This window comes from Bos indicus, chromosome 9, assembly GCF_029378745.1.
Source record: "Bos indicus isolate NIAB-ARS_2022 breed Sahiwal x Tharparkar chromosome 9, NIAB-ARS_B.indTharparkar_mat_pri_1.0, whole genome shotgun sequence".
Lineage (NCBI taxonomy): Eukaryota > Metazoa > Chordata > Mammalia > Artiodactyla > Bovidae > Bos > Bos indicus.
In genome coordinates, this window is record NC_091768.1 from 11,523,005 (window position 1) to 11,545,658 (window position 22,654).

The window sequence follows — 22,654 nt, forward strand, 5'->3', positions numbered from 1 at the left end:
AAAAAATTCTGAAATTGTAGTGTCCAACTTTTGTACCTACCATGTAGCAAGATGAGCATATGTGCATTTCGAATGAAGGATTGAATAGTGACTATTTTTTGGTAAGAATAAACATTTACTTTTCAAAGTACCTGTATTTTTATACTTTAAAGTAACATATGACTGTTTTCTTAAAATCTGCTTATTAATACGTGCCTTATTTTTATTTTTCTCTTCTTTTCTCTCTCCCTTCACTCCGCTTCCTTGGATGCTTTCCCAAAGGAGGACAAAGTGGTTAGAATCCATGATTTCTTTTCTATCACTTGTTATTTCAATGTTGTGAATTTTATTAAGAGAATGTTTCACTTTCAAAAAGAAATTAAATGCTAGGAAGAGCTCATTCCCATTTCTCATGGAAAAATAAAATGAACATCTAGGAGCATTACAGAGTTTTATATTAATAGGCAAAGACTGGGTAATAGTCACGGAAATAGTGATATTTTAATATAATTAAATCATTATCAAACTCATTTGTGCTCTTAGCTCCCTGAGTTCTGAGGATGATCTATTTGCCTTTAGGAACAATAATGCCTAACGAGCTCTACCTTTCTCAACACTCTTTAGATGCATAGACAGATGATTTGAAACTTTCTGGTAGAAGAAATGGAATGCATTAATTTAGTAGAGAGGAAGGATCAAATTAGGATCAAGAGCTCAGAATAAAATGATATTTTTCTGGAACACAAGTAGTAAAGTTGTCATATTGAACCACAGTTTTGCTCTTTTCTTTTCCCTCATTCATTGAAATCACTCCCTCAGGGAGTAAAAGTTCACCTTTAATTTTTATCAACCTTGGAAACCACAGAGGCTGTACTCAGTAAGATAGGAGATAAGTGACATCTTCAATCAGCCTGTCCTTTGTATACATACTATACACTTCCGTTTGGTGTAAATTTCAATTCCCCCCAAACTCATTAATTTCCCAGTATGAGACGGAGGCAATGAGCATTTCAGGTTCAATATATCAACTCAGCTGACCCTGTTCAACTGTTTTTAATTTTAGATTACATACTATAGTGCATAGGTAGTCAGTGTGACATTAAGTTGAACATTAATTTGTGTTTTTAAGTTTGTTGCTAGTGTATGTTATCAGTTTTTTTTTCTATGAATAAGAAATTAGGTTGAAAATTATGCGGTTTAATTATTTTCACTGCATCTGCTTGTAACATGGGTGGTATGTGAGATCATTTTAAGGGTTGTTATTTTAATGCAACACAGGTTTCCCATGCTATCTGAAAGTAGAGTGTTTCCAAATGGCATATAAAAGGAAGAATCAATTACCTCTGGACACATCTTGCTAACAGATGCACAAAATAAATGAGATAAAGCACAGATGTCCAGAGACACAGGTCAGAGTATGGTGGCCAGATGCTGAGATGCTGGTGGGTGTGGGAAAGGAGCCTGGTGGTCCCACTCTCTCTGCTGTGGCTGAGCACTGCCTCTATAACAGCTCACTCTAAAACAAACACAGCATGCTGTTTTCACATCTCACCTTTTTTTCATAAAAGTGAAAATCCTTTTTGAATTTCCTTCATTTAGTCAAAACAGGTATAAGTACAGGTCTTTCATGAAAGTAAAGTGGAAAAGAAGTAACTTTTGAAAAGTGAAGGATACCAGTAGTGTATCACGTTAGAAAAAAGAAATTATAATATCACACTTTTGGTTTCATGAATATTATTACTTTGGACACTTTGAATTTGAAGTGTAGATAATTTTTAAATCCTTTAAAAAATAAAAGTTAAGTACATAAATAATGCTAGTGTCATGCAGAACTGGTGATAAAACTTTAGCCACTCCGTAGAACTGGCCAGGTTGACTGTTCTATATGTGCTTGTTATGATTACTGACTCTGTAACAAGAATTCAGGTGGATTTTGTGGTTCTCAGGCTAATGACAAAATTAAAAGACCTATAAAATACAATAGCTTTCAATTATTTTCTTCACTTTGATTAGAATGTATATATCTTAAACCTACCATTTATGTTCAAGTAGTTGGTCATAATTTCATTAAAACCCATCGTAGCCAATTGAGGTTGTTCAATGAATTACTTTCTAGTCCAGGGAAACTGAAACCAGATTTTGTCTTTGTGTTAAATAGCTGAGTATTAAGCAAAGTGCTTACTGTTTCTTTCTCTATTCCTCTGGCATCTTTTATTTTTAATGGAGAAATTATAATTTGCAAATGTGTGTGTAGCGGGAGGAGGAGGCTGTTGGTATAAGAGGAAAGCAGAGAGTAATAGGATGAATAAAACCTTTCTAAGATCAATCTCCATCTTGATCAATGCAATGATAATGAAGTCTACATAGGGGGTTAAATTGATGAATAATGTGACTAAAATACTACTACATATGATATGAAGACCTAAGGTTAGCTAAGATATAAATATTTCTTTATTGAGTCCAGTGAAAAATATTCATGACCCTATTTTTTTTTACAGCCTGGCAATGTTTTATTTTAAAATTTTACTGTTAGTCTAAATCAGCTCTAGTAATTTGGGAGAGTGTATACTTGCTTAGAAAGAAAATGACTTGTCACATATAGTCACTTTGCAATTGACCCATAATAGTTCATAAGAGATATGCAAAGAGTTGACTCATTGGAAAAGACTCTGATGCTGGGAGGGACTGGGGGCAGGAGGAGAAGGGGACGACAGAGGATGAGATGGCTGGATGGCATCACTGACTCAATGGATTTGAGTCTGGGTGAACTCCGGGAGTTGGTGATGGACAGGGAGGCCTGGCGTGCTACGATTCATGGGGTCGCAAAGAGTCGGACACCACTGAGCAATTGAACTGATATTATTTTTGTAATGTTTATTTATATTATTTTAAAGTGCACACTTTCAGAGATAAAATGGCAGTTTTTACTTCATCAAAAGGCCTCTCCAAAGTCTGAATACATAGGGGTTCTGAGAATTTCCCCACAACCTGTTTAAATTGTTTTGGTCTTTGTTTTATCCTCTGCAGAGTATTGAATTTAGATAAATCCTTTGGTAAATTAACAATTTGCTTTTACTAAATCGACTGAATTGAGTCCTCTAAGTTCAATTCCTTAGGGTTTTCCTTAAATTTTCATCAGTATTTCCTTTTGGTGAGGGTGATTGACTGTCAAAGCAACTAAAAATGAACTACCTTGCTACTTTTCTATTTAATCTTTATTTTCATACAAAAGAAGTGTCATGTATTATAAGTTGAGTATTTTGTAATAAATGTAAGCAATATTCAGAAAACAGAACATGACCATTTTCTTTGCTATTTTATTTAAATGTGAAAGCTAAACATATCTACCTTTTAAATGTCATGTATAAAAATAATAAAACCTCTTTTTCTATCAAGATAATAATTAATGAGGGGCAGTGTTTACAAAGTCATGATTTTTTAAACTGGCTCCTCATATGTTTTCATTGGTGTTTATTTATATAATTATGCTAAATGATATGCTGATAAAGTAAGTATGTTTTTGTAGAAAACAATTCATAAAGTGTAAGGGTTGGGTGGAATGGGATAGCACCAACTGAGTTTGGAATTGGTCTCATCCTAAGGTGTTATCTGTGGAATAATTGACACTTGACATCATAAAAAACTGCTCTCATAGACTCTGTTTTAAATGCCAAACTTATTTTGTATTTTCTCTCACTAGGGTTAGATAAAGAAAAGCAACTCAGTAGAAGTATATCCATTTAAAAAAATTATTTGCATGATTGCATTATTTATTCTTATGAAAAGAACCCTCAGAATTATCCATATTTAGTCCATGATATGATGAGTCATCTAGTCACAATTTTCCACATTCACTCTTGGGAAAAAATGACTGAAGAGTGTTCCTGGACCCACTTTCATGTTCCCTCTTTCTCTCTCTATTTATTCATTTTTTTGTGGTAGACGTTTTGGTGATGGTTTTCTCTGTAAGAGTGTTCTCTTAGAGATTCTGCCCAAAAAGATAGTATGGGCCTAAGTAGAGAAGTTTATAAACATATCAGTAAGGAAATGTAGGGTAAATTGAGAGGAGGACATTCACTAAGCAATTTAATTGATTAAATTTGTTAAGGTGCCTCTTAATGTATTGTGCTCATCCCAGTTGTTGTTATTATTGTTTAGTCCCTAAGTTGAGTCTGACTCTTTGTGACCTCATGGACTGTAACCCGCCAGGCTCCTCTCTGTACATGGAGTTCCCAGGCAAGAACACTGGAATGGGTTGCCATTTCCTTCTCCAGGGGATCTTCCCAACCCAGGAAACCTTCTGCATTGGCAGGTGGATTCTTTACCACTGAGCCACAAGGGAAGCCTGCTTGTCCCAGAGAGAGGGGTAAAACATCAAGTTGTAAAGACTTTTATTATATAATTCAGAGTTTTTATTCCAAATCTGTTTTAAGAATTTGCTACACTGTTCTTCAGGAATTTTAATCTCTTGAATTTAGCCTTCCTGTCCTGGAAATGCTTGTAATATTTAATAATTAGGAAGTTTATAGTCCTGGTTTTGCCCCGACTCCACAAACCATTTTTAAAATGTTTAAACAATTTCTTTCCAGAAATCACAATTTCACAACAAATGTTCAATACAGATGCATCTTAGGGTGCAGAGAAAACCCTTTTAGTTTCAGGAAAGGGGCTGTGGAAGTCAGAACTTTCACAAAGGCAGACTAACCCATGGCAAACTCTCTGGTATTTTGAAACCTAAGTTGTCAGATCTGTTTCTCATTTACCTAGGAGTGGAATTACTGGATTTCATGATAGCCCTATGTTTAACAATTTGAAGAACTGATCGTTTCCCCAAGCAGCTGCATAGCAGTGTTTATGGGTTCCAATTCTCCACATTCTCATCAACACTTGTTACTAGCTGGCTTTATTTTTACCCTAGCCATCATGTTGCATGTGAAGTGATGTTATATCCTGTTGCGCTTTTCACAAAGCTGTTTTTAGACCAAAATTATCAAACCAATTTGATATCTCCAAGAATTCACTTTGTATCTTACAAAATAAAAATGTTTCTAAGTTAGCAATTTCTTGAGAATGAATTTTTTTAAGCTTCCATATTCAAAGTATTAGCCGTTTGGTTTATTTCTTTAGTGATTCCTTGTCTCTTATGTTACAATTACACAACTACTTAATAATCTACATAAACCAATCAGAACAGGAGCTCTGTTGAGTTTAGGATAACTTGGAATCTAACATCTGTCTGCTTAGACCATCTATCCCTAGGATGCACACAAAGTTAGAGACTTTATTACCAATTGAAAAGACTGTTTTTTTAAACACATAGTGAGAACTAGCAGCTTCTGTTTTTCCACTCAGCCATAGGCCCAAAATTAAAACAGATATTTAAGCCCAGATTTTAAAAGATCATTCTTTTTTCAGCGTGTGCAAGATACTTTTTGAGTCATGTGAGCTTGCAGCAGTATGCAAACAGACCCACATAGAGACTAACTATCAACCAGACTTTTTGTCATCCGCCACCCGGCTTTCCATACCTCCCTGCGGTCTGCCTCCAGCTGATTTCAGTAGTAGACAGATTCCCTGTCATTGCTGCTGCTAGTGGGGAATACATTTTAAATTGCAAACAAAGCCTATTTTATCTGATATTAGTATAGTTACTCCAGCTCGGTTATGTTTGCTTTTTGCATGGTATATCTGTTTGTATTTGTTAAAATTGAATCATACAGTTATCTTTGAATCTAAAGTGTGTCTCATATAAATGACACGTACTTAGGTTTTGGATTTTTTTTAGTTCACTCTAACAATCTCTGCCTTTTGACTAGATTTTAATGCATTCATATTTAACATTATTACTGATATGACCATATTTTTTCTCCTAGTTCACATTTTGCTTTTTATGTTTTTTGATTCTCTGTTTCTCCTTTACTACTTTCTTTTGCATTGAATGAATTCTAGGCATGCCTTAAATATTTCAGTGATTTTTAACTATATTTATGATGTTTTTTCTTAGTGACTCTAGATTTTCCAGTTTGCAACTTTTTTTCTAGTTTTATTGAAATATAATTGACATGCAACGTGTAAATCAAAGATATTCAATGTGATGGTTTGCTGCATATACCTACAAATCCATCTTGACAGAATCTACTTCAGCTTTACACTACCTTAATTCAAGTGAAAGATGTTTTTCAAGATTTTTTTTTTTTGATGTGGACCTTTTTTAGAGTATTTATTAAATTTGTTACAATATTTCTTCTGTTTTTTTTTTTTTTTTAAATTTTCTGCCCCCCAGGCATGTGGAATCTTAGTTAACCCACCAGGGATCAAACCCACACCTTCTGCATTGAAAGGCGAGGTCTTAACCATTGGCCTGCCCAGGAGATCCCATAAATGTTAATTCTACATAGCTCTATGCACCTTTCTCCCTTTTTGGTGCTATTATTTTTATATATTTTATGTCTATATATTTTACAAATCCAATAATACGTTGTTATAACTAACACTTTATATGGTTTTGCCTTTTAATAAAGCCAAGAGAGGAAATGAGAGCAAGTATATATTTATAGGATCTGTTATGTAATGTTCTTATTTACTATTTTTGGTTCTCTTCATTTCTTCCTGGGGATTCAAGATACCATCTGGTGTCATTTCCCAACTCCAATTCATAGTTGCTTCTATCCATCTCCTTTGTTCTGTTATTGCCAAATCTATCTGATTTCTTTACATTATAGGCTTAACAATGCTAGTATATTAATACTGTTTTATACTATTTTTAAATAATTTAAGATAATGAAGAAATATGAAATTATATTTTTATAATTACCCCTATAATTATCTTTATCAGAGTTCTTTTTTATGTGAATTCATGTTTCTATCTACCCTAAAGACTTTCCTTTAGTATTTCTTAAAAGTGAGTTTCCTAGCAACGAATTCTGTCAGATTTTGTTTACCTAGGAATATATTTCACCTTCATTTTTGAAAAATAGTTTGCTGAATGTAGAATTTTTGGTTAATAGTTTCTTTTTCTTTCTTTTAGCACTTCAAATATACAAAAAAAGAAAAAAGAAAACCAAATATACCATCCCACTGCCTCTGACCGCCACTGTCTCTGATGAGAAGTCAACTGTTAATCTTACTAAAAGCCCGTGTGTGTGTGTGTGTGTGTGTGTGTGTGTGTGTGTGTAAGATGAGTGTATTTTCTCTTGTTATTTTCAAGAATTTCTCTTTTCCTTTTGTTTTCAGTGTTTATTGTGATGTGTATGTATCTGGATAATGGATCTCTTTGCGTTGTTCCTAGCTGGGTTCATTGAGCTTCTTAGATGTACAGATTGATGATTTCCATCAAATCTGGGAAGGTTCAGCTTTTAATGCTTTGTGTTTGGAAGGGATTTCTTTCTCTCTGTCCTCATTATGGAAGCTCCTACTACACATATATTCGTGTGGCTGATAGTCTTCTACATTTCTTCAGGGTTCTGTTCATTTTTCTTCATTTTCATCCTTGTTTTCACCAGGTTTCATTATCACTATTTGTCTTTATATTCATGAATTCTGTATTCTGCCAGTTTAAAACTTAATATTGAATCCCTCTAGTGATTTTTTCATTTTGAATCATTTTATTTCTTTAATAAGTTATATATCTTTATCTTCTCTATTAGATGAGATGCTGTTTTCCTAACTTCTTTTATTCTTTGAGCATGCTCATTTTAGTTCTTTGAACATATTTGCAACAGTTTTTTAAAATGTCTTTGTCAGGTATGTTCAACATCTGGGCCTTCTCTGAAGAAGGTTAGTCATATTTCTGTTTCTTTGGATGCCTCATAATTTATAGTTGCATATTGGCCATTTTAGATAGTATATTGTAGCAGATCTGGATACCGATCCCTGTCCTCACTCCCAGGGCTTATTTTTGATTGCTTGCTTCTTTACTGGTTTCATGAGTTGGCTATATTATTTCAGTAAAGCCTATTTCCCCTGTAGTGTGCAGCCTCTGATGTTTCTCAGTTCAGTTCAGTTCAGTTCAGTCACTCAGTCGTGTCCAACTCCTTGTGACCCCATGAATCGCTATACTCCAGGCCCCCTGTCCATCACCAACTCCCGGAGTTCACCCAGACTCACGTCCATTGAGTCAGTGATGCCATCCAGCCATCTCATCCTCTGTCGTCCCCTTCTCCTCCTGTCCCCAATCCCTCCCAGCATCAGAGTCTTTTCCAATGAGTCAACTCTTCACATGAGGTGGCCAAAGTACTGGAGTTTCAGCTTTAGCATCATGCCTTCCAAAGTAATCCCAGGGCTGATCTCCTTCAGAATGGACTGGTTGGATCTCCTTGCAGTCCAAGGGACTCTCAAGAGTCTTCTCCAACACCACAGTTCAAAAGTATCAATTCTTTGGCACTCAGCCTTCTTCACAGTCCAACTCTCACATCCATACATGACCACAGGAAAAACATAGCCTTGACTAGACAGACCTTTGTTGGCAAAGTAATGTCTCTGCTTTTGAATATGCTATCTAGGTTGGTCATAACCTTCCTTCCAAGGAGTAAGCGTCTTTTAATTTCATGGCTGCAGTCACCATCTGCAGTGATTTTGGAGCCCCAAAAAATAAAGTCTGACACTATTTCCATTGTTTCCCTATCTATTTCCCATGAAGTGATGGGACCGGATGCCATGATCTTTGTTTTCTGAATGTTGAGCTTTAAGCCAACTTTTTCACTGTCCTCTTTCACTTTCATCAAGAGGCTCTTTAGTTCCTCTTCACTTTCTGCCATAAGGGTGGTGTCATCATGGGCAAAACTTTACCATGTATGCATCAGTCTTGCCTTCCCATCAGAGATGCTGGTGTTTTTAACCAGACTGTCTTTAACCATCATTCTCTTTTCTTGGTCTCCAAGTTAAGATTTTAACTATTCTGCTCAAATTGGAGCCAGTCTTTAAAACCTGTTCCATTTCCAGGCTCTTCTCTGTCTCCATGGTTCTTTCTGCTCAGCTTCTTGCTTGCCTTTTGTTTTCCTTGTTGTTATCATAGAGCTGTCGGTCTTCTCCTTACAGCTGGGCACCAAAATCTGCATTGCTTTTGACTGTGCTGCTCTGCTTGAATGTTCCTAATCTCTATTCCAGATAAAATCCATTCTCCTAGAGAAAAATACAGAGCTCCTTATTCCTGTGTATGACTTGCCTCTTCTCCTAGTCAGAACTCCATGTCACTGTCCTGGAGCTAAGGTTAGGGACAACAGCCTGCTTCTCTCGGGCAGACATTCCTGCTCCATGAGTGTGGCACTGGATGAAGTCACTAATTCCTGATAGGCTTGATGTACTTTTCCTCATGTGGAACCTCCACTCCATGAGGTAGCTGAGATAAGGATGTTTGGGGTCCCACAGTCTTGGCCTGCCCAGCAGAGGTAGAGTTTTAACCCTACAACTGGGAGATGGGTGGGGGACCCTTTGACCACTAAACAGCCTTTGCCTGGAGGAGAGATTCTACATGATGGAGCTGGAAGTGGAGATAAGGAGCACTGGTGGCCTTACCTGCTAGGGCAGATGCTATAATGCTTGACCAGGGCTGGAGGTAGTGCACTCACTCAGGTAGAACTTCCATCTTTCTGAGCTTCGAGGGGAGAAGGAAGGGAGTGGGTTGTAGCTCAGAAGCCACAGACCCTCCCTCACTGTTCTGATGGATTTTAAGTAGAGTTTCTTGAATAAAACTTTCTCCATTTGTTATATGCCCTTCAGACAATTTCTAGGGATTTTAAATGGTTACTTTTGAAAAGTAATTTTCACCAGTCATGGAGAAGAAGTCTGAAAAGCTCCTCACTTTATGATTCTAGAAATGCCTTTCAAAGAAACTCTTGATGGTTCTATGTTAAAACTCACCTATTCACTTATTAATTCATTTTTCATTTTATTATTAGTTTATTCTTTCTCACATGAGGTTTTTATATATAATTTTGTCCTTTTAGAATTAACTACTATTTGATTCAACAAACACAATTTTGATGGGGATACATGCCAAGATGCATTCTTTTTGTTTAATTCATGTAAAATTATTTCTGTGAGCTTATTATTTCATAAATCCAGATTAAAATTGTGAGTGTGCATGTGTTGTTTTGATGCATAAAAATATTTAAGAAACACCACATTAAGGAAAATAAGATTCTCAAAACCTTCCTCTTAGTGTACATGATAACAAGTATTGGATAATTCTATAAACATTCCTACTCAACTTTTTAGTGCCACAATATCTGTGCTTATTTGTTTTAAAGCCACAAGTTTAATAAACTATGACTACTCCCCATATTCTATATGTTATTTTCTTTTTTTCATGTTAACATTTTATTTAAACCAGTAAAAGCACCATACTTAACAGAAGTCTGTCCAAAATAAACATGCAATATAAACTTTCACATTTTCTATTTAGTAAAGCTGTTTTGGAGAGATCTTTAAAAGTTTATAAAGTATGTTCTAAATTTATTAACTTTGCATACACTTAAATATTTTTAAGTATGTGACAGAATTTGGTCCACTGAAGAAGGGAATGGCAAACCACTTCAGTATTCTTGCCTTGAGAACACCATGAACAGTATGAAAAGGCAAAATGATAGGATACTGAAAGAGGAACTCCCCAGGTCAGTAGGTGCCCAATATGCTACTGGAGATCAGTGGAGAAATAACTCCAGAAAGAATGAAGGGATGGGGCCAAAGCAAAAAGAATACCCTGCTGTGGATGTGACTGGTGATAGAAGCAAGGTCTGATGCTTTCAAGAGCAATATTACATAGGAACCTGGAATGTCAGGTCCATGAATCAAGGCAAATTGGAAGTGGTCAAACAAGAGATGGCAAGAGTGAATGTCAACATTCTAGGAATCAGCGAACTCAAATGGACTGGAATGGGTGAATTTGACTCAGACAATCATTATATCTACTACTGCGGACAGGAATCCCTCAGAAGAAATGGAGTAGCCATCATGGTCAACAAAAGAGTCCGAAATGCAGTACTTGGATGCAATCTCAAAAATGACAGAATGATCTCTGTTCATTTCCAAGGCAAACCATTCAGTATCACAGTAATCCAAGTCTATGCCCCAACCAGTAACACTGAAGAAGCTGAAGTTGAACGGTTCTATGAAGACTTACAAGACCTTTTAGAACTAACACCCAAAAAAGATGTCCTTTTCATTATAGGGGACTGGAATGCAAAAGTAGGAAGTCAAGAAACACATGGAGTAACAGGCAAATTTGGCCTTGGAATACGGAATGAAGCAGGGCAAAGGCTAATAGAGTTTTGCCAAGAAAATGCACTGGTCATAGCAAACATCCTCTTCCAACAACACAAGAGAAGACTCTACATATGGACATGACCAGATGGTCAACACTGAAATCAGACTGATTATATTCTTTGCAGCCAAAGATGGAGAAGCTCCATACAGTCAGCAAAAACAAGACTGGGAGCTGACTGTGGCTCAGATCATGAACTCCTTATTGCCAAATTCAGACTTAAATTAAAGAAAGTAGGGAAAACCACTAGACCATTCAGGTATGACCTAAATCAAATCCCTTATGATTATACAGTGGAAGTGAGAAATAGATTTAAGGGCCTAGATCTGATAGAGTGCCTGATGAACTATGGAATGAGGTTCGTGACGTTGTACAGGAGACAGGGATCAAGACCATCCCCTGGAAAAGAAATGCAGAAAAGCAAAATGACAGTCTGGGGAGGCCTTACAAATGGCTGTAAAAAGAAGAGAAGCAAAATGCAAAGGAGAAAAGGAAAGGCATAAGCATCTGAATGCAGAATTCCAAAGAAAAGCAAGAAGAGATAAGAAAGCCTTCCTCAGTGATCAATGCAAAGAAATAGAGGAAAACAACAGAATGGGACAGACTAGAGATCTCTTCAAGAAAATTAGAGATACCAAGGGAGCATTTCATGCAAAGATGGGCTTGATAAAGGACAGAAATTGTATGGACCTAACAGAAGCAGAAGATATTAAGAAGAGGTGGCAAGAATACACAAAAGAACTGTACAAAAAAGATCTCCACGACCCAGATAATCACGATGGTGTGATCACTCACCTAGAGCCAGACATCCTGGAATGTGAAGTCAAGTGGGCCTTAGAAAGCATCACTATGAACAAAGCTAGTGGAGGTGATGGAATTCCAGTGGAGCTATTTCAAATCCTGATAGATGATGCTGTGAAAGTGCTGCACTCAATATGCCAGCACATTTGGAAAACTCAGCAGTGGCCACAGGACTGGAAAAGGTCAGTTTTCATTCCAATCCCAAAGAAAGGCAATGCCAAAGAATGCTCAAACTACCACACAATTGCACTCATCTCACATGCTAGTAAAGTAATGCTCAAAATTCTCCAAGCCAGGCTTCAGCAATATGTGAACCATGAATTTCCTGATGTTCAAGCTGGTTTTAGAAAAGGCAGAGGAACCAGAGATCAAATTGCCAACATCTGCTGGATCATGGAAAAAGCAAGAGAATTCCAGAAAAACATCGATTTCTGCTTTATTGACTATGCCAAAGCCTTTGACTGTGTGGATCACAATAAACTGTGGGAAATTCTGAAAGAGCTGGGAATACCAGACCACCTGACCTGCCTCTTGAGAAACCTGTGTGCAGGTCAGGAAGCAACAGTTAGTACTGGACATGGAACAACAGACTGGTTCCAAATAGGAAAAGGAGTTCATCAAGGCTGTATATTATCACCCTGCTTATTTAACTTATATGCAGAGTACATCATGACAAATGCTGGACTGGAAGAAACACAAACTGGAATCAAGATTGCTGGGAGAAATATCAATAACCTCAGATATGCAGGTGACACCACCCTTAGGGCAGAAAGTGAAGAGGAACTCAAAAGCCTCTTGATGAAAGTGAAAGTGGAGAGTGAAAAAGTTGGCTTAAAGCTCAATATTCAGAAAACAAAGATCATAGCATCAGGTCCCATCACTTCATGGGCAATAGACGGGGAAACAGTGGAAACAGTGTCAGACTTTATTTTTTGGGGCTCCAAAATCACTGCAGATGGTGACTGCAGCCATGAAATTAAAAGATGCTTACTCCTTGGAAGGAAAGTTATGACCAACCTAGATAGCATATTCAAAAGCAGAGACATTACTTTGCCAACAAAGGTCCGTCTAGTCAAGGCTATGTTTTTCCTGTGGTCATGTATGGATGTGAGAGTTGGACTGTGAAGAAGGCTGAGCACTGAAGAATTGATGCTTTTGAAGTGTGGTGTTGGAGAAGACTCTTGAGAGTCCCTTGGACTGCAAGGAGATCCAACCAGTCCATTCTGAAGGAGATCAGCCCTGGGATTACTTTGGAAGGAATGATGCTTAAAGCTGAAACTCCAGTACTTTGGCCACCTCATGCGAAGAGTTGACTCATTGGAAAAGACTCTGATGCTGGGAGGGATTGGGGGCAGGAGGAGAAGGGGACGACAGAGGATAAGATGGCTGGATGGCATCACTGACTCAATGGACATGAGTCTGGGTGAACTCTGGGAGTTGGTAATGGACAGGGAGGCCTGGTGTCTGCAATTTATGGGGTTGCAAAGAGTCAGACATGACTAAGCGACTGAACTGAACTGAACTGAAATATTTTTAATATGTTCTAAATCTTGTAGTCATAATTAAAGTTACACACCTAGATCTTAAGACGTCATTGTTTTCATTTATATCTCTACCACATCATTTAACAAATGTATTTTTTGAGTAATTTATTTTTTTATGTATAAATACATCCAATAGATATGTTTCTTACATCAACTTCAATAGCAAATATTTGGTTTCCAAAGTTCCACTGAACTGTTTCATAATGGAGGAAAAAAATGGGAAATACTTGTTTTGCCAAAAATTTAATTCTCATAAAACTCAATTATTTTTATGGACTAGTAAAATATTGTTGTAGCAAAGTATATGGTAAAAGTAGAAGGCTCATCTTCCATGAGAAAAATACTACACCACTGAACACTTCATTTATGCCTAGGGGATTTGAAAATGTCTGTGCTTTTAAACAGAAAATCAAGCATGCCAGCAACTGAGTAGAGTGTGCAGTTATATACATGTACCAGATGTGATCATCTCAGGGAAATTGGTACTTGGAGGCAGTAATTCAATACTCAGGTTGGGGGTTGGAATAGAAGATCACAAAAGTTTCTTTATTTGCATTTTTTAATGTTTTCCTTGTTTTGTTTGTTGTTGTTTACTTCTAGATGTGGTTAAAGTTTCATTCCCTTCTCTAGGAGATCTTTCCAACCCAGGGATCACACCCGAGTTTCCTACATTGCAGGCAAATTCTTTACCATCTGAGACACCAGAGAAGCCCCATAATTTTATTTCTGATTACAATTACTTCATAGCATAGTTTGAGCTTTCCAGGTGGCACAATGGCAAACAACTTGCCTACCAATGTAAGTGACACAAGAGAAGCGGGTTTAATCCTTGGATAGGGAAGATACCTGGAGAAGGAAATGGCAACTCTCTATAGTATTCTTTCCTTGTCATGAAGAAGGGGCTTGTGTAACTCAGGAAGCTATGAGCCATGCCATGTTGGGCCACCCAAGATGGATGGGTCATATTGAAGAGTTATGACAAGCGTGGTCCTTTGGAGGAGGAAATGGCTAACAACTCCAGTATTCTTGCAAAGAGAACACTATCCACCATATGAAAAGGCAAAAAGGTATGACAACAGATGAGCCCTCAGGTCAGAAAGTGTCCAGTATGATACTGGGGAAGAATGTGTGTTAGTCCCTCAGTCATGTCCAACTCTTTGCAACCCCATGGACTGTGTGTAGCCCACCAGGCTCCTCTGTGCATGGTGTTTTCCAGGCAAGAATACTGGAGTGGGTTGCCAGAGCAGAGGGCACTTACTAATAGCTCAAGAAAGAATGAAGAGGCTGGGCCAAAGCAGAAACAATGCTCAGTTGTGGAAGTGTATGTTGCTGAAAGTAAAGTACAATGCTGTAAAGAAAAACATTGCATAGGAACATGAAGTTTAGGTCCATGGAACAAGGTAAATTGGACGTGACAAAACAGGAGATGGCAAGACTGAACATCAACATCTTAGGAATCAGTGAACAAAAAGGGAGAAGAATGGGAGAATTTAATTCAGATGACCATTATATCTACTACATGGGCAAGAATCCCTTAGAAGAAATGGAGTACCCTCATCATTAACAAAAGAATCAGAAATGCAGTATTTGGGTGCAACCTCAAAAATGACAGAATGATCTCAGTCTGTTTCCAAGAAAAACATTCAACATTACAGTAATCCAAGCCTATACCCCAACCACAAATGCTTAAGAAGCTGAAGTTGAACAGTTCTATGAAGACCTGCAAGACCTTCTAGAACCAACACACACACACACACAAACAAAATGTCCTTTTCATCAGAGGGACTGGAATGCAAAAGTAGGAAGTAACAAGAGACCTGGAGTAACAAGCAAGTTTGGATTTGGAGTACAAAATGAAACAGGGCAAAGGCTAACAGAGTTTTGCCAAGAGCATGCACTGGCCATAGCAAACACCCTCTTCCAACAACACAGGAGACAACTGTATACATGAACATCACCAGATGGCCAAAAATGAAATCAGGTTGATTATGTTCTTTGCAGCCAAAGATGGAAAAGCTCTATACAGTCAGCAAAAACAAGACCTGGAGCTTACTGTGACTCAGATTATGAGCTCCTTATTGCCAAATTGAGGCTCAAATTGAAGAAAGTAGGGAAAACCACTAGGCCATTCAGGCATGAGCTACATCAAATCCCTTATGATTATACAATAGAGGTGACAAATAGATTCAAGGGAATAGATCTAGACAGAGTGCCTGAAGAGTTATGGACCCCACCCTGATGAAAAGGACGTGTGTGTGTGTGTGTGTGTGTGTGTGTGTGTGTGTGTTAATTCTAGAAGGTCTTGCAGGTCTTCCTAGAACTGTTCAACTTCAGCTTCTTCAGCCTTAGTGGTTGGGGTATAGACTTGGATTACTGTGACGTTGAATGGTTTTCCTTGGAAACAAACTGAGATCATTCTGTACATAACATTGTACAGGAGGCAGTGAACAAAATTATCCCCAAGAAAAAGAAAAGAAAGAATGCAAAGTGGTTGTCCAAGGAAGCTTTACAAATAGCTGAGGTGAAGAGAAGTGAAAGGCAAGGGAGAAAGGAAAGATATACCCAAATGAATGCAGAGTTCCAAAGAATAGCAAGGAGATATAAGGAGCCCTTCTTCAAACAAACAATGTAAAAAATAGAGGGAAACAACAGAATGGGAAAGACTAGAGATCTCTTTAAGGACATTGGAAATATCAAAAGAACATTTCATGCAAGGATGGGCACGATAAAGGACAGAAACTGTAAGGACTTACAAAGCAGAGGAGATTAATAAAAAGTGGCAAGACTACACAGAAGAACTATACCAAAAAAAGGTCTTAATGACCTGGATAATCACGATAATATTGTCATTCATCTAGAGCCAAATATCCTTACATGTGAAGTCAAGTGGGCCTTATGAAGCGTTATGACAAACAAAGCTAGTGGAGGTGATAGAATTTCAGATAGGCTATTTAAAATCCTAAAAATGATGCTGTTAAAGTGCTGCTATTAATATGTCAGCAAGTTTGAAAAACTCAGCAGTGGCCACAAAACTGGTATAGGTTACTTTCCACTCCAATTTCAGAGAAGGACAATGCCAAAGAATGTTCCAACTACTGCACAACGGCACTCATTTCACAGGCTAGCAAAATCCTTCAAGCTAGGCTTCAACATTACATGAACAGAACTTTGAGAAGTACAAGCTGTGTTTATAAAAGGCAAAGGAACCAGAGCTCAAATAACCAACATTCATTGGATCATGGAAAAATCAAGGCAATTCCAGAAAAACTTCTGATTTCTTAAATAGATTAAAGCCTTTGACTGTGTGGATCACAACTGTGGAAAATTCTTAAAGGGCATCAATACCAGACTACCTTACCTCCTTCCTGAGAAACCTGTATGCAGGTCAAGAAGCAACAGTTAGACACAGACATGGAACAACACACTGGTTCAAAATTGGGAAAGGAAAACAACAAAGCTCTATATTGTCATCTTTATTATTTAACTTATATTCAGACTACATCATGCAAAATGTTGGGCTGGATAAAGTACAGCTGAGAAACCTGTATGCAGGTCAAGAAGCAACAGTTAGACACAGACATGGAACAACACACTGGTTCAAAATTGGGAAAGGAAAACAACAAAGCTGTATATTGTCATCTTTATTATTTAACTTATATTCAGACTACATCATGCAAAATGTTGGGCTGGATAAAGTACAGCTGAAATAAAGATTGCCACGAGAAATGTCAATAACCACAGATGTGCAGATGACACCACACTAATGGCAGAAAGTGAAGAGGAATTAAAGAACCTCTTGATAAAGGTGATAGAGGAGAGAGAAAAAGCTGGCTTAAAGATCAACATTCAAAAAACTAAGATCATGGCATTCAGTCCCATCACTTCATGGCAAATAAATGGGGAAACAATGGAAACCATGATAAACTTTACTTTTTACTTTACTTTTTCCAAAATCACTGCAGATGGTGACTGTAGCCACGAAATTAAAAGACTGTGGCTTCTTGGAAGGAAAGTTATGACAAACCTAGACTGCCTATTAAAAAGCAGAGACATTACTTTGCCGACAAAGGTCCGTCTAGTCAAAGCTATGGTTTTTCCAGTAGTCATGTACGGATGTGTGAGTTGGGCAGTAGAAAAGGCTGAGCACCAAAGAACTGATTCCTATGAACTGTGATGCTACACAAGACTCTTGAGAATCCCTTGGAAAGCAAAGAAATCAAACCAGTCAATCCTAAAGGAAATAAACCCTGAATATTCATTGGAAGGATTGATGCTAAAGCTGAAGCTCCAATACTTTGGCCACCTGATGCGGAGAGCTGACTCATTGTTTTGAAAAGACCCTGTGCTGGGAAAGACTGAAGGCAGGAGGAGAAGGGAACAACAGAAGACTAGATGGTTGGATGGCATCACTGACTCAATGGACATAAGTTTGAGCAAATTCCAGGAGACAATGAAGGACAGGGAAGCCTGGTGTGCTGCAGTTCATGGGGTTGCGAAGAGTTGGGCATGACTGAGTGACAGAACGACAATAAGACTGTGTATCAGAGACATCAACAAATGGTTTTTTCAGTAGTCATGAATGTATGTAAGAACTGGACCATAAAGAAGCCAGAGTGCTGAAAAACTGATGCTTTCAAATTGTGATGGAGAAGCCTCTTGAGAGTCCCTTGAACTGCATGGAGATCAAGCCAGTCAGTTCTAAAGGAATCCACCATGAATATTCATTGGGAGGACTAATACTGAAGCTGAAGCTCCACCTGATGTGAAGAGCTGACTCACTGGAAAAGACCCTAAAACAGGGAAAGACTGAGGGAAGGGGCAGAAGAGGGGAGCAGAGGATGATATGTTTAGGTAGCATCACCAACTCAATGGTCATGAATTAAAGCAAACCCTGGGAGATAGTGGAGGACAGAGGAGTCTGTTCAGCTGCAGTCCATGGGTTCACAGAGTCAGACAGAACTGAGCCACGGAACTACAGCACCAACACAATTACTTTATTTGTATGATAATACGATATCTTCTTATATCTATACATTCTTCTTATATCTATACATTTTAGTTCTTAACATTTAAAATTATTAGAGATGCCTAAATTATTATTAGATTCATAAACCATTTATTTTGGGTTTTGTAGAGAAGATTCATCCATCATGTTACCAATTAATAATAATATTAATTTCTCTGAATGTATCATGCTCTTTTGTAGTTTGATATCTTTGCTTAGGTTCTTTCTGTACTAAAATAATCTTGCCACGTAAAGCACTCCCCACAAGGGTCTCAGGCAGAATTAGTTTGTTCTGCACTTTTTATACATCTAAATTATCATATACTCCACTTTGATTTATGTTTCTTGTAGGCAAGGAAATATTAAATACTCTTTTGAATGCTCAATGATGTGGACACTGCTTGACACCCATTAGGTATCTGATTCATATTTGTTAGAAAAACATGAATTCAATGAGGTAACAAATAATTTCTCTCCAACTCTGACATTTTCTATGTCTTTGAAATATTAGTATCAGTAGGTGCAGCAAATCCTTCCTAGAAACTAACTAGTGTTTACCTGGCATGCTTTTTCCAGCCCTAGATCACAGGCCTAATTCATGTGCAGTTTATATCAGAGAATCCACAGCATCCTTTGCATTTGCTGGTGTCAGCCCAGCTCAGTCTTTAATTCGTCATCCTTCTGGATCACAGCATCACCATCATCCCTGAACTATTTCAGGAAACATATCAACATGTCACCCAACTCAGTCTTTTCTTTCTGTTTACCAGAATAGTATGTTCTCCTTATTTTTATTTGAGTTCTCTATTCTCTTGAAAATTAAAGAATGAAAGACTATCTCCCTGCCTTTCTTGTAGATTAAGTACAAGGAGGAACTTCTCATTTTACCTGATGTCTGACTGACTTGTTTTCTCAATCTTTGCTTTATTTTCAGTTTTTCATAAGAAGGTAAAGTTGGGGTATTAAGGTGAATTGCAAGACATAGTTTAAAGATAATCAGGGATTGTGTAAAATAAATTAAGAAGTTATGTAATGAATACAACTGTATTTCTACTTCAAAATTGTTCTTTAAAATGGAAAACAGTTTTGATGATGTCATAAAACTTGGTTTATAATCAATATAAAAGAAAAAGGTGCAAAGACATGGTCAGTTGTCTCTGTCTTACTGATGTTGCCCATTTGCTTGTGTGTGTTTCTGATCATATTACATGTGTTTTTCTTCAGCTGCTCACACTAACTGCTTCCTTGGTCATTGTTTCTCAGCAGGATGATTTGCCCCACTTTCTATCATATGTATATTAAATTTCCTGCACCCATCTCTTCATATTTTTTCGCATCATATTCACTACTTTTCATTGCTAATAGTTCTCAGAATCTCAAAGCTCTTTTTATATAATTATCCCTTCATGTGAATTTTGAATTATCCAAAAGCAAATTTTTTTATATCAGATTGTCTTGTTTCCATGAAACACATATTTTCTCAAAACTCCTTAATATGAATTATGCATTTTCTTTTTAATGTCAGTTTTCCCCCAATTCATCTAGTATATAATGTGATTGTTATTTATGGAAACACTTGCTGTGATTCCTCACAAAATTCCAATTTTTATCAAATGAAAATTTCACCTTTTGGTTCATCCTTAAAATTTGAGTTTGATCCCTTTTCTAAATTTTAGATTTAGGTGAAGAAGAAAGTTTTCATTTTCTAATAGCCCTATCTGTCAGTTTAGGGGAGGGTATGAGCACGATGCTGTGGGAGGAAGCCTTGATGCAGGGAATTTGGGGCAGATTCCTGGGTTCCCCTCCTTGCTATATGCCTCTCAGACTTCAGCATTCAGGCCCCTTTCCTTTGGTAAATCCTCAGCATCATTCAGGATCCAGATTTCCTTCCCTCCAATACTTTGACGTGTGGATCACAGTAAACTGTGGAAAATTCTTAAAGAGATGGGAATACCAGACCACTTTACCTGCCTATTGAGAAATCTGCATGCAGGTTAGAAAGCAACAGTTAGAACTGGACATGAAACAACAGACTGGTTCCAAATTGGGAAAGGAGTGTGTCAAGGCTGTATATTATCACCCTGTTTATTTAACTTCTATGCAGAGTACAGCATGCTAAATGCCAGGCTAGATGAAGCACAAGCTGGAATCAAGATTGCTGGGAGAAATATCAATAACCTCAGATATGCAGATGACACCACCCTTATGGCAGAAAGTGAAGAAGAATTAAAAAGCCTCTTGATGAAAGTGAAAGAGGAGAATGAAAAAGTTGGCTTAAAACTCAACGTTCATGAAACTAAGATCATAGCATTTGGTCCCATCACGCCATGGGAAATAGATGAGGAAACAATAGAAACAGTGACAGACTTTATTCTTTGGGGCTCCAAAGTCACTGCAGATGATGACTGCAGCCATGTAATTAAAAGACACTTGCTCCTTGGAAGAAAAGTTATGACCAACCTAGACAGCATATTAAAAAGCAGAGACATTACTTTGCCAACAAAGGTCTGTCTAGTCAAAGCTATGGTTTTTCCAGTAGCCATGTATGGATGTGAGAGTTGAACTATAAAGAAAGCTGAGCACCAAATAATTGATGCTTTTGAACTGTGGTGTTGGAGAAGACTCTTTACAATCCCTTGGACTGCAAGGAGATCCAACCAGTCCATCCTAAAAGAAATCAGTCCTGAATATATTCACTGGAAGGACTGATGCTGAAGCTGAAACTCCAATACTTTGGCCACCTGATGTGAAGAACTGACTCACTTGAAAAGATCCTGATGATGGGAAAGATTGAAGGTAGGAGGAGATGGGGACAATGGGAGATGAGATGGTTGGATGGCATCACCAACTCAATGGACGTGAGTTGGTGTTGGACAGGGAAGCCTGGCGTGCTGCAGTCCATGAGGTTGCAAAGAGTCAGACACAACTGAGCAACTGAACTGAACTGAGTGCTTCTGTTCCTCATAATTTTCTCCTAGCCTTGTGGGCACACCTGAGATTCTCAGTATTTGTGACAGGTTGGAATTCTAACTGTGCTAGTGAACTGTTTGGGGGGAGGCACTCCAGGGGAGAAGCCTCAGTGTGGCAGTTACGTGCATCTGCAGATGCTCAATAAGCATCTCTAACTTAACACAAGTAGCACCCAACTCCCATTTTTATCTCCCAAGCTAGCTTACTCCACAGTCTTCACTGCAGGAAACAACTCCATTCCTGAAGAAGCATAAACCAAAGACCTAGGAATCCTCCTGACTTGTCTTTGCTTTTGGTTTTGTTTGTTTGCTTTTCTCTCATGTCTCACATCCAGCCCATCAGGAAATCCTGTTGGCTTTGTCTTCAAAATATATCAGGAATGCAACCTCTTCTCACCATCTCCTCCATTTCCAGCCTGCCCTGAGACATCATCCAGGCTGAATTATTGCATTCATTTGCTAAGTGAACTCTTCCTTCTGCCCCAAAAATGTCACTCCCCAAACCCAATCTTAGCTGTGATTTTTAAGATGTAAAGCAGACCATGTGATGTCTCTTCTCAAAGCTTCATGATGGCTTTTCATCTCATGATGAAAGTAAAAGTAAAAGCAAAGCCCCTCAGAGTGGTACTCAAACTCTCTGTGACCTGATCTATACCTACACACACAGGTGCCCTTTCCAGTCATCTCACCCTTGCCCACTACCTTCGCTGGAGGCCTTCTTCCTGTCCCTGCCACACATTAAGCAGATACCTGTGTGGGTCCAGGCGCAGCTGCAGCTTTTTCTGGAAACTCTTCTCATATCTCAGTCCTGAACTCTCTTCTGGTCTTTGCTCAAATATTGTTGTATCAAAGATGTCCTCTGTAATCACCCCATATAAAATCTCAGCACCCTCCTCCACCACAATATCCTTTTTTCACGTTTAATTTTTCTCCATACATACATACATACACACACACACACACACACACACACACACACACACACACACATATATATATATATATATATATATATATATATATATATGGATATAAGTACTATGGAATATATATATATATTCCATCTGGGAGATAGTGAAGGACAGGGAAGCCTGGC

The 22,654-nt window shown here is 37.8% G+C and overlaps 1 protein-coding gene across 37 annotated transcripts in view; it reads left to right on the top strand.

Annotated features, from left to right (window-relative positions):
- RIMS1 (regulating synaptic membrane exocytosis 1) overlaps nt 1–22,654 on the top strand; it is a 606,383-nt gene that overhangs the window by 268,171 nt on the left and 315,558 nt on the right. For 36 of the 37 annotated variants that reach the window (XM_070795691.1, XM_070795693.1, XM_070795713.1 and 33 more), the window contains one exon: nt 262–273. In XM_070795691.1, coding sequence (XP_070651792.1) covers nt 262–273 — 12 coding nt within the window. Of the gene's footprint in view, nt 1–261; nt 1,961–22,654 lie in introns of those variants that run through there. The other variant, XM_070795733.1, reaches the window with a different exon arrangement.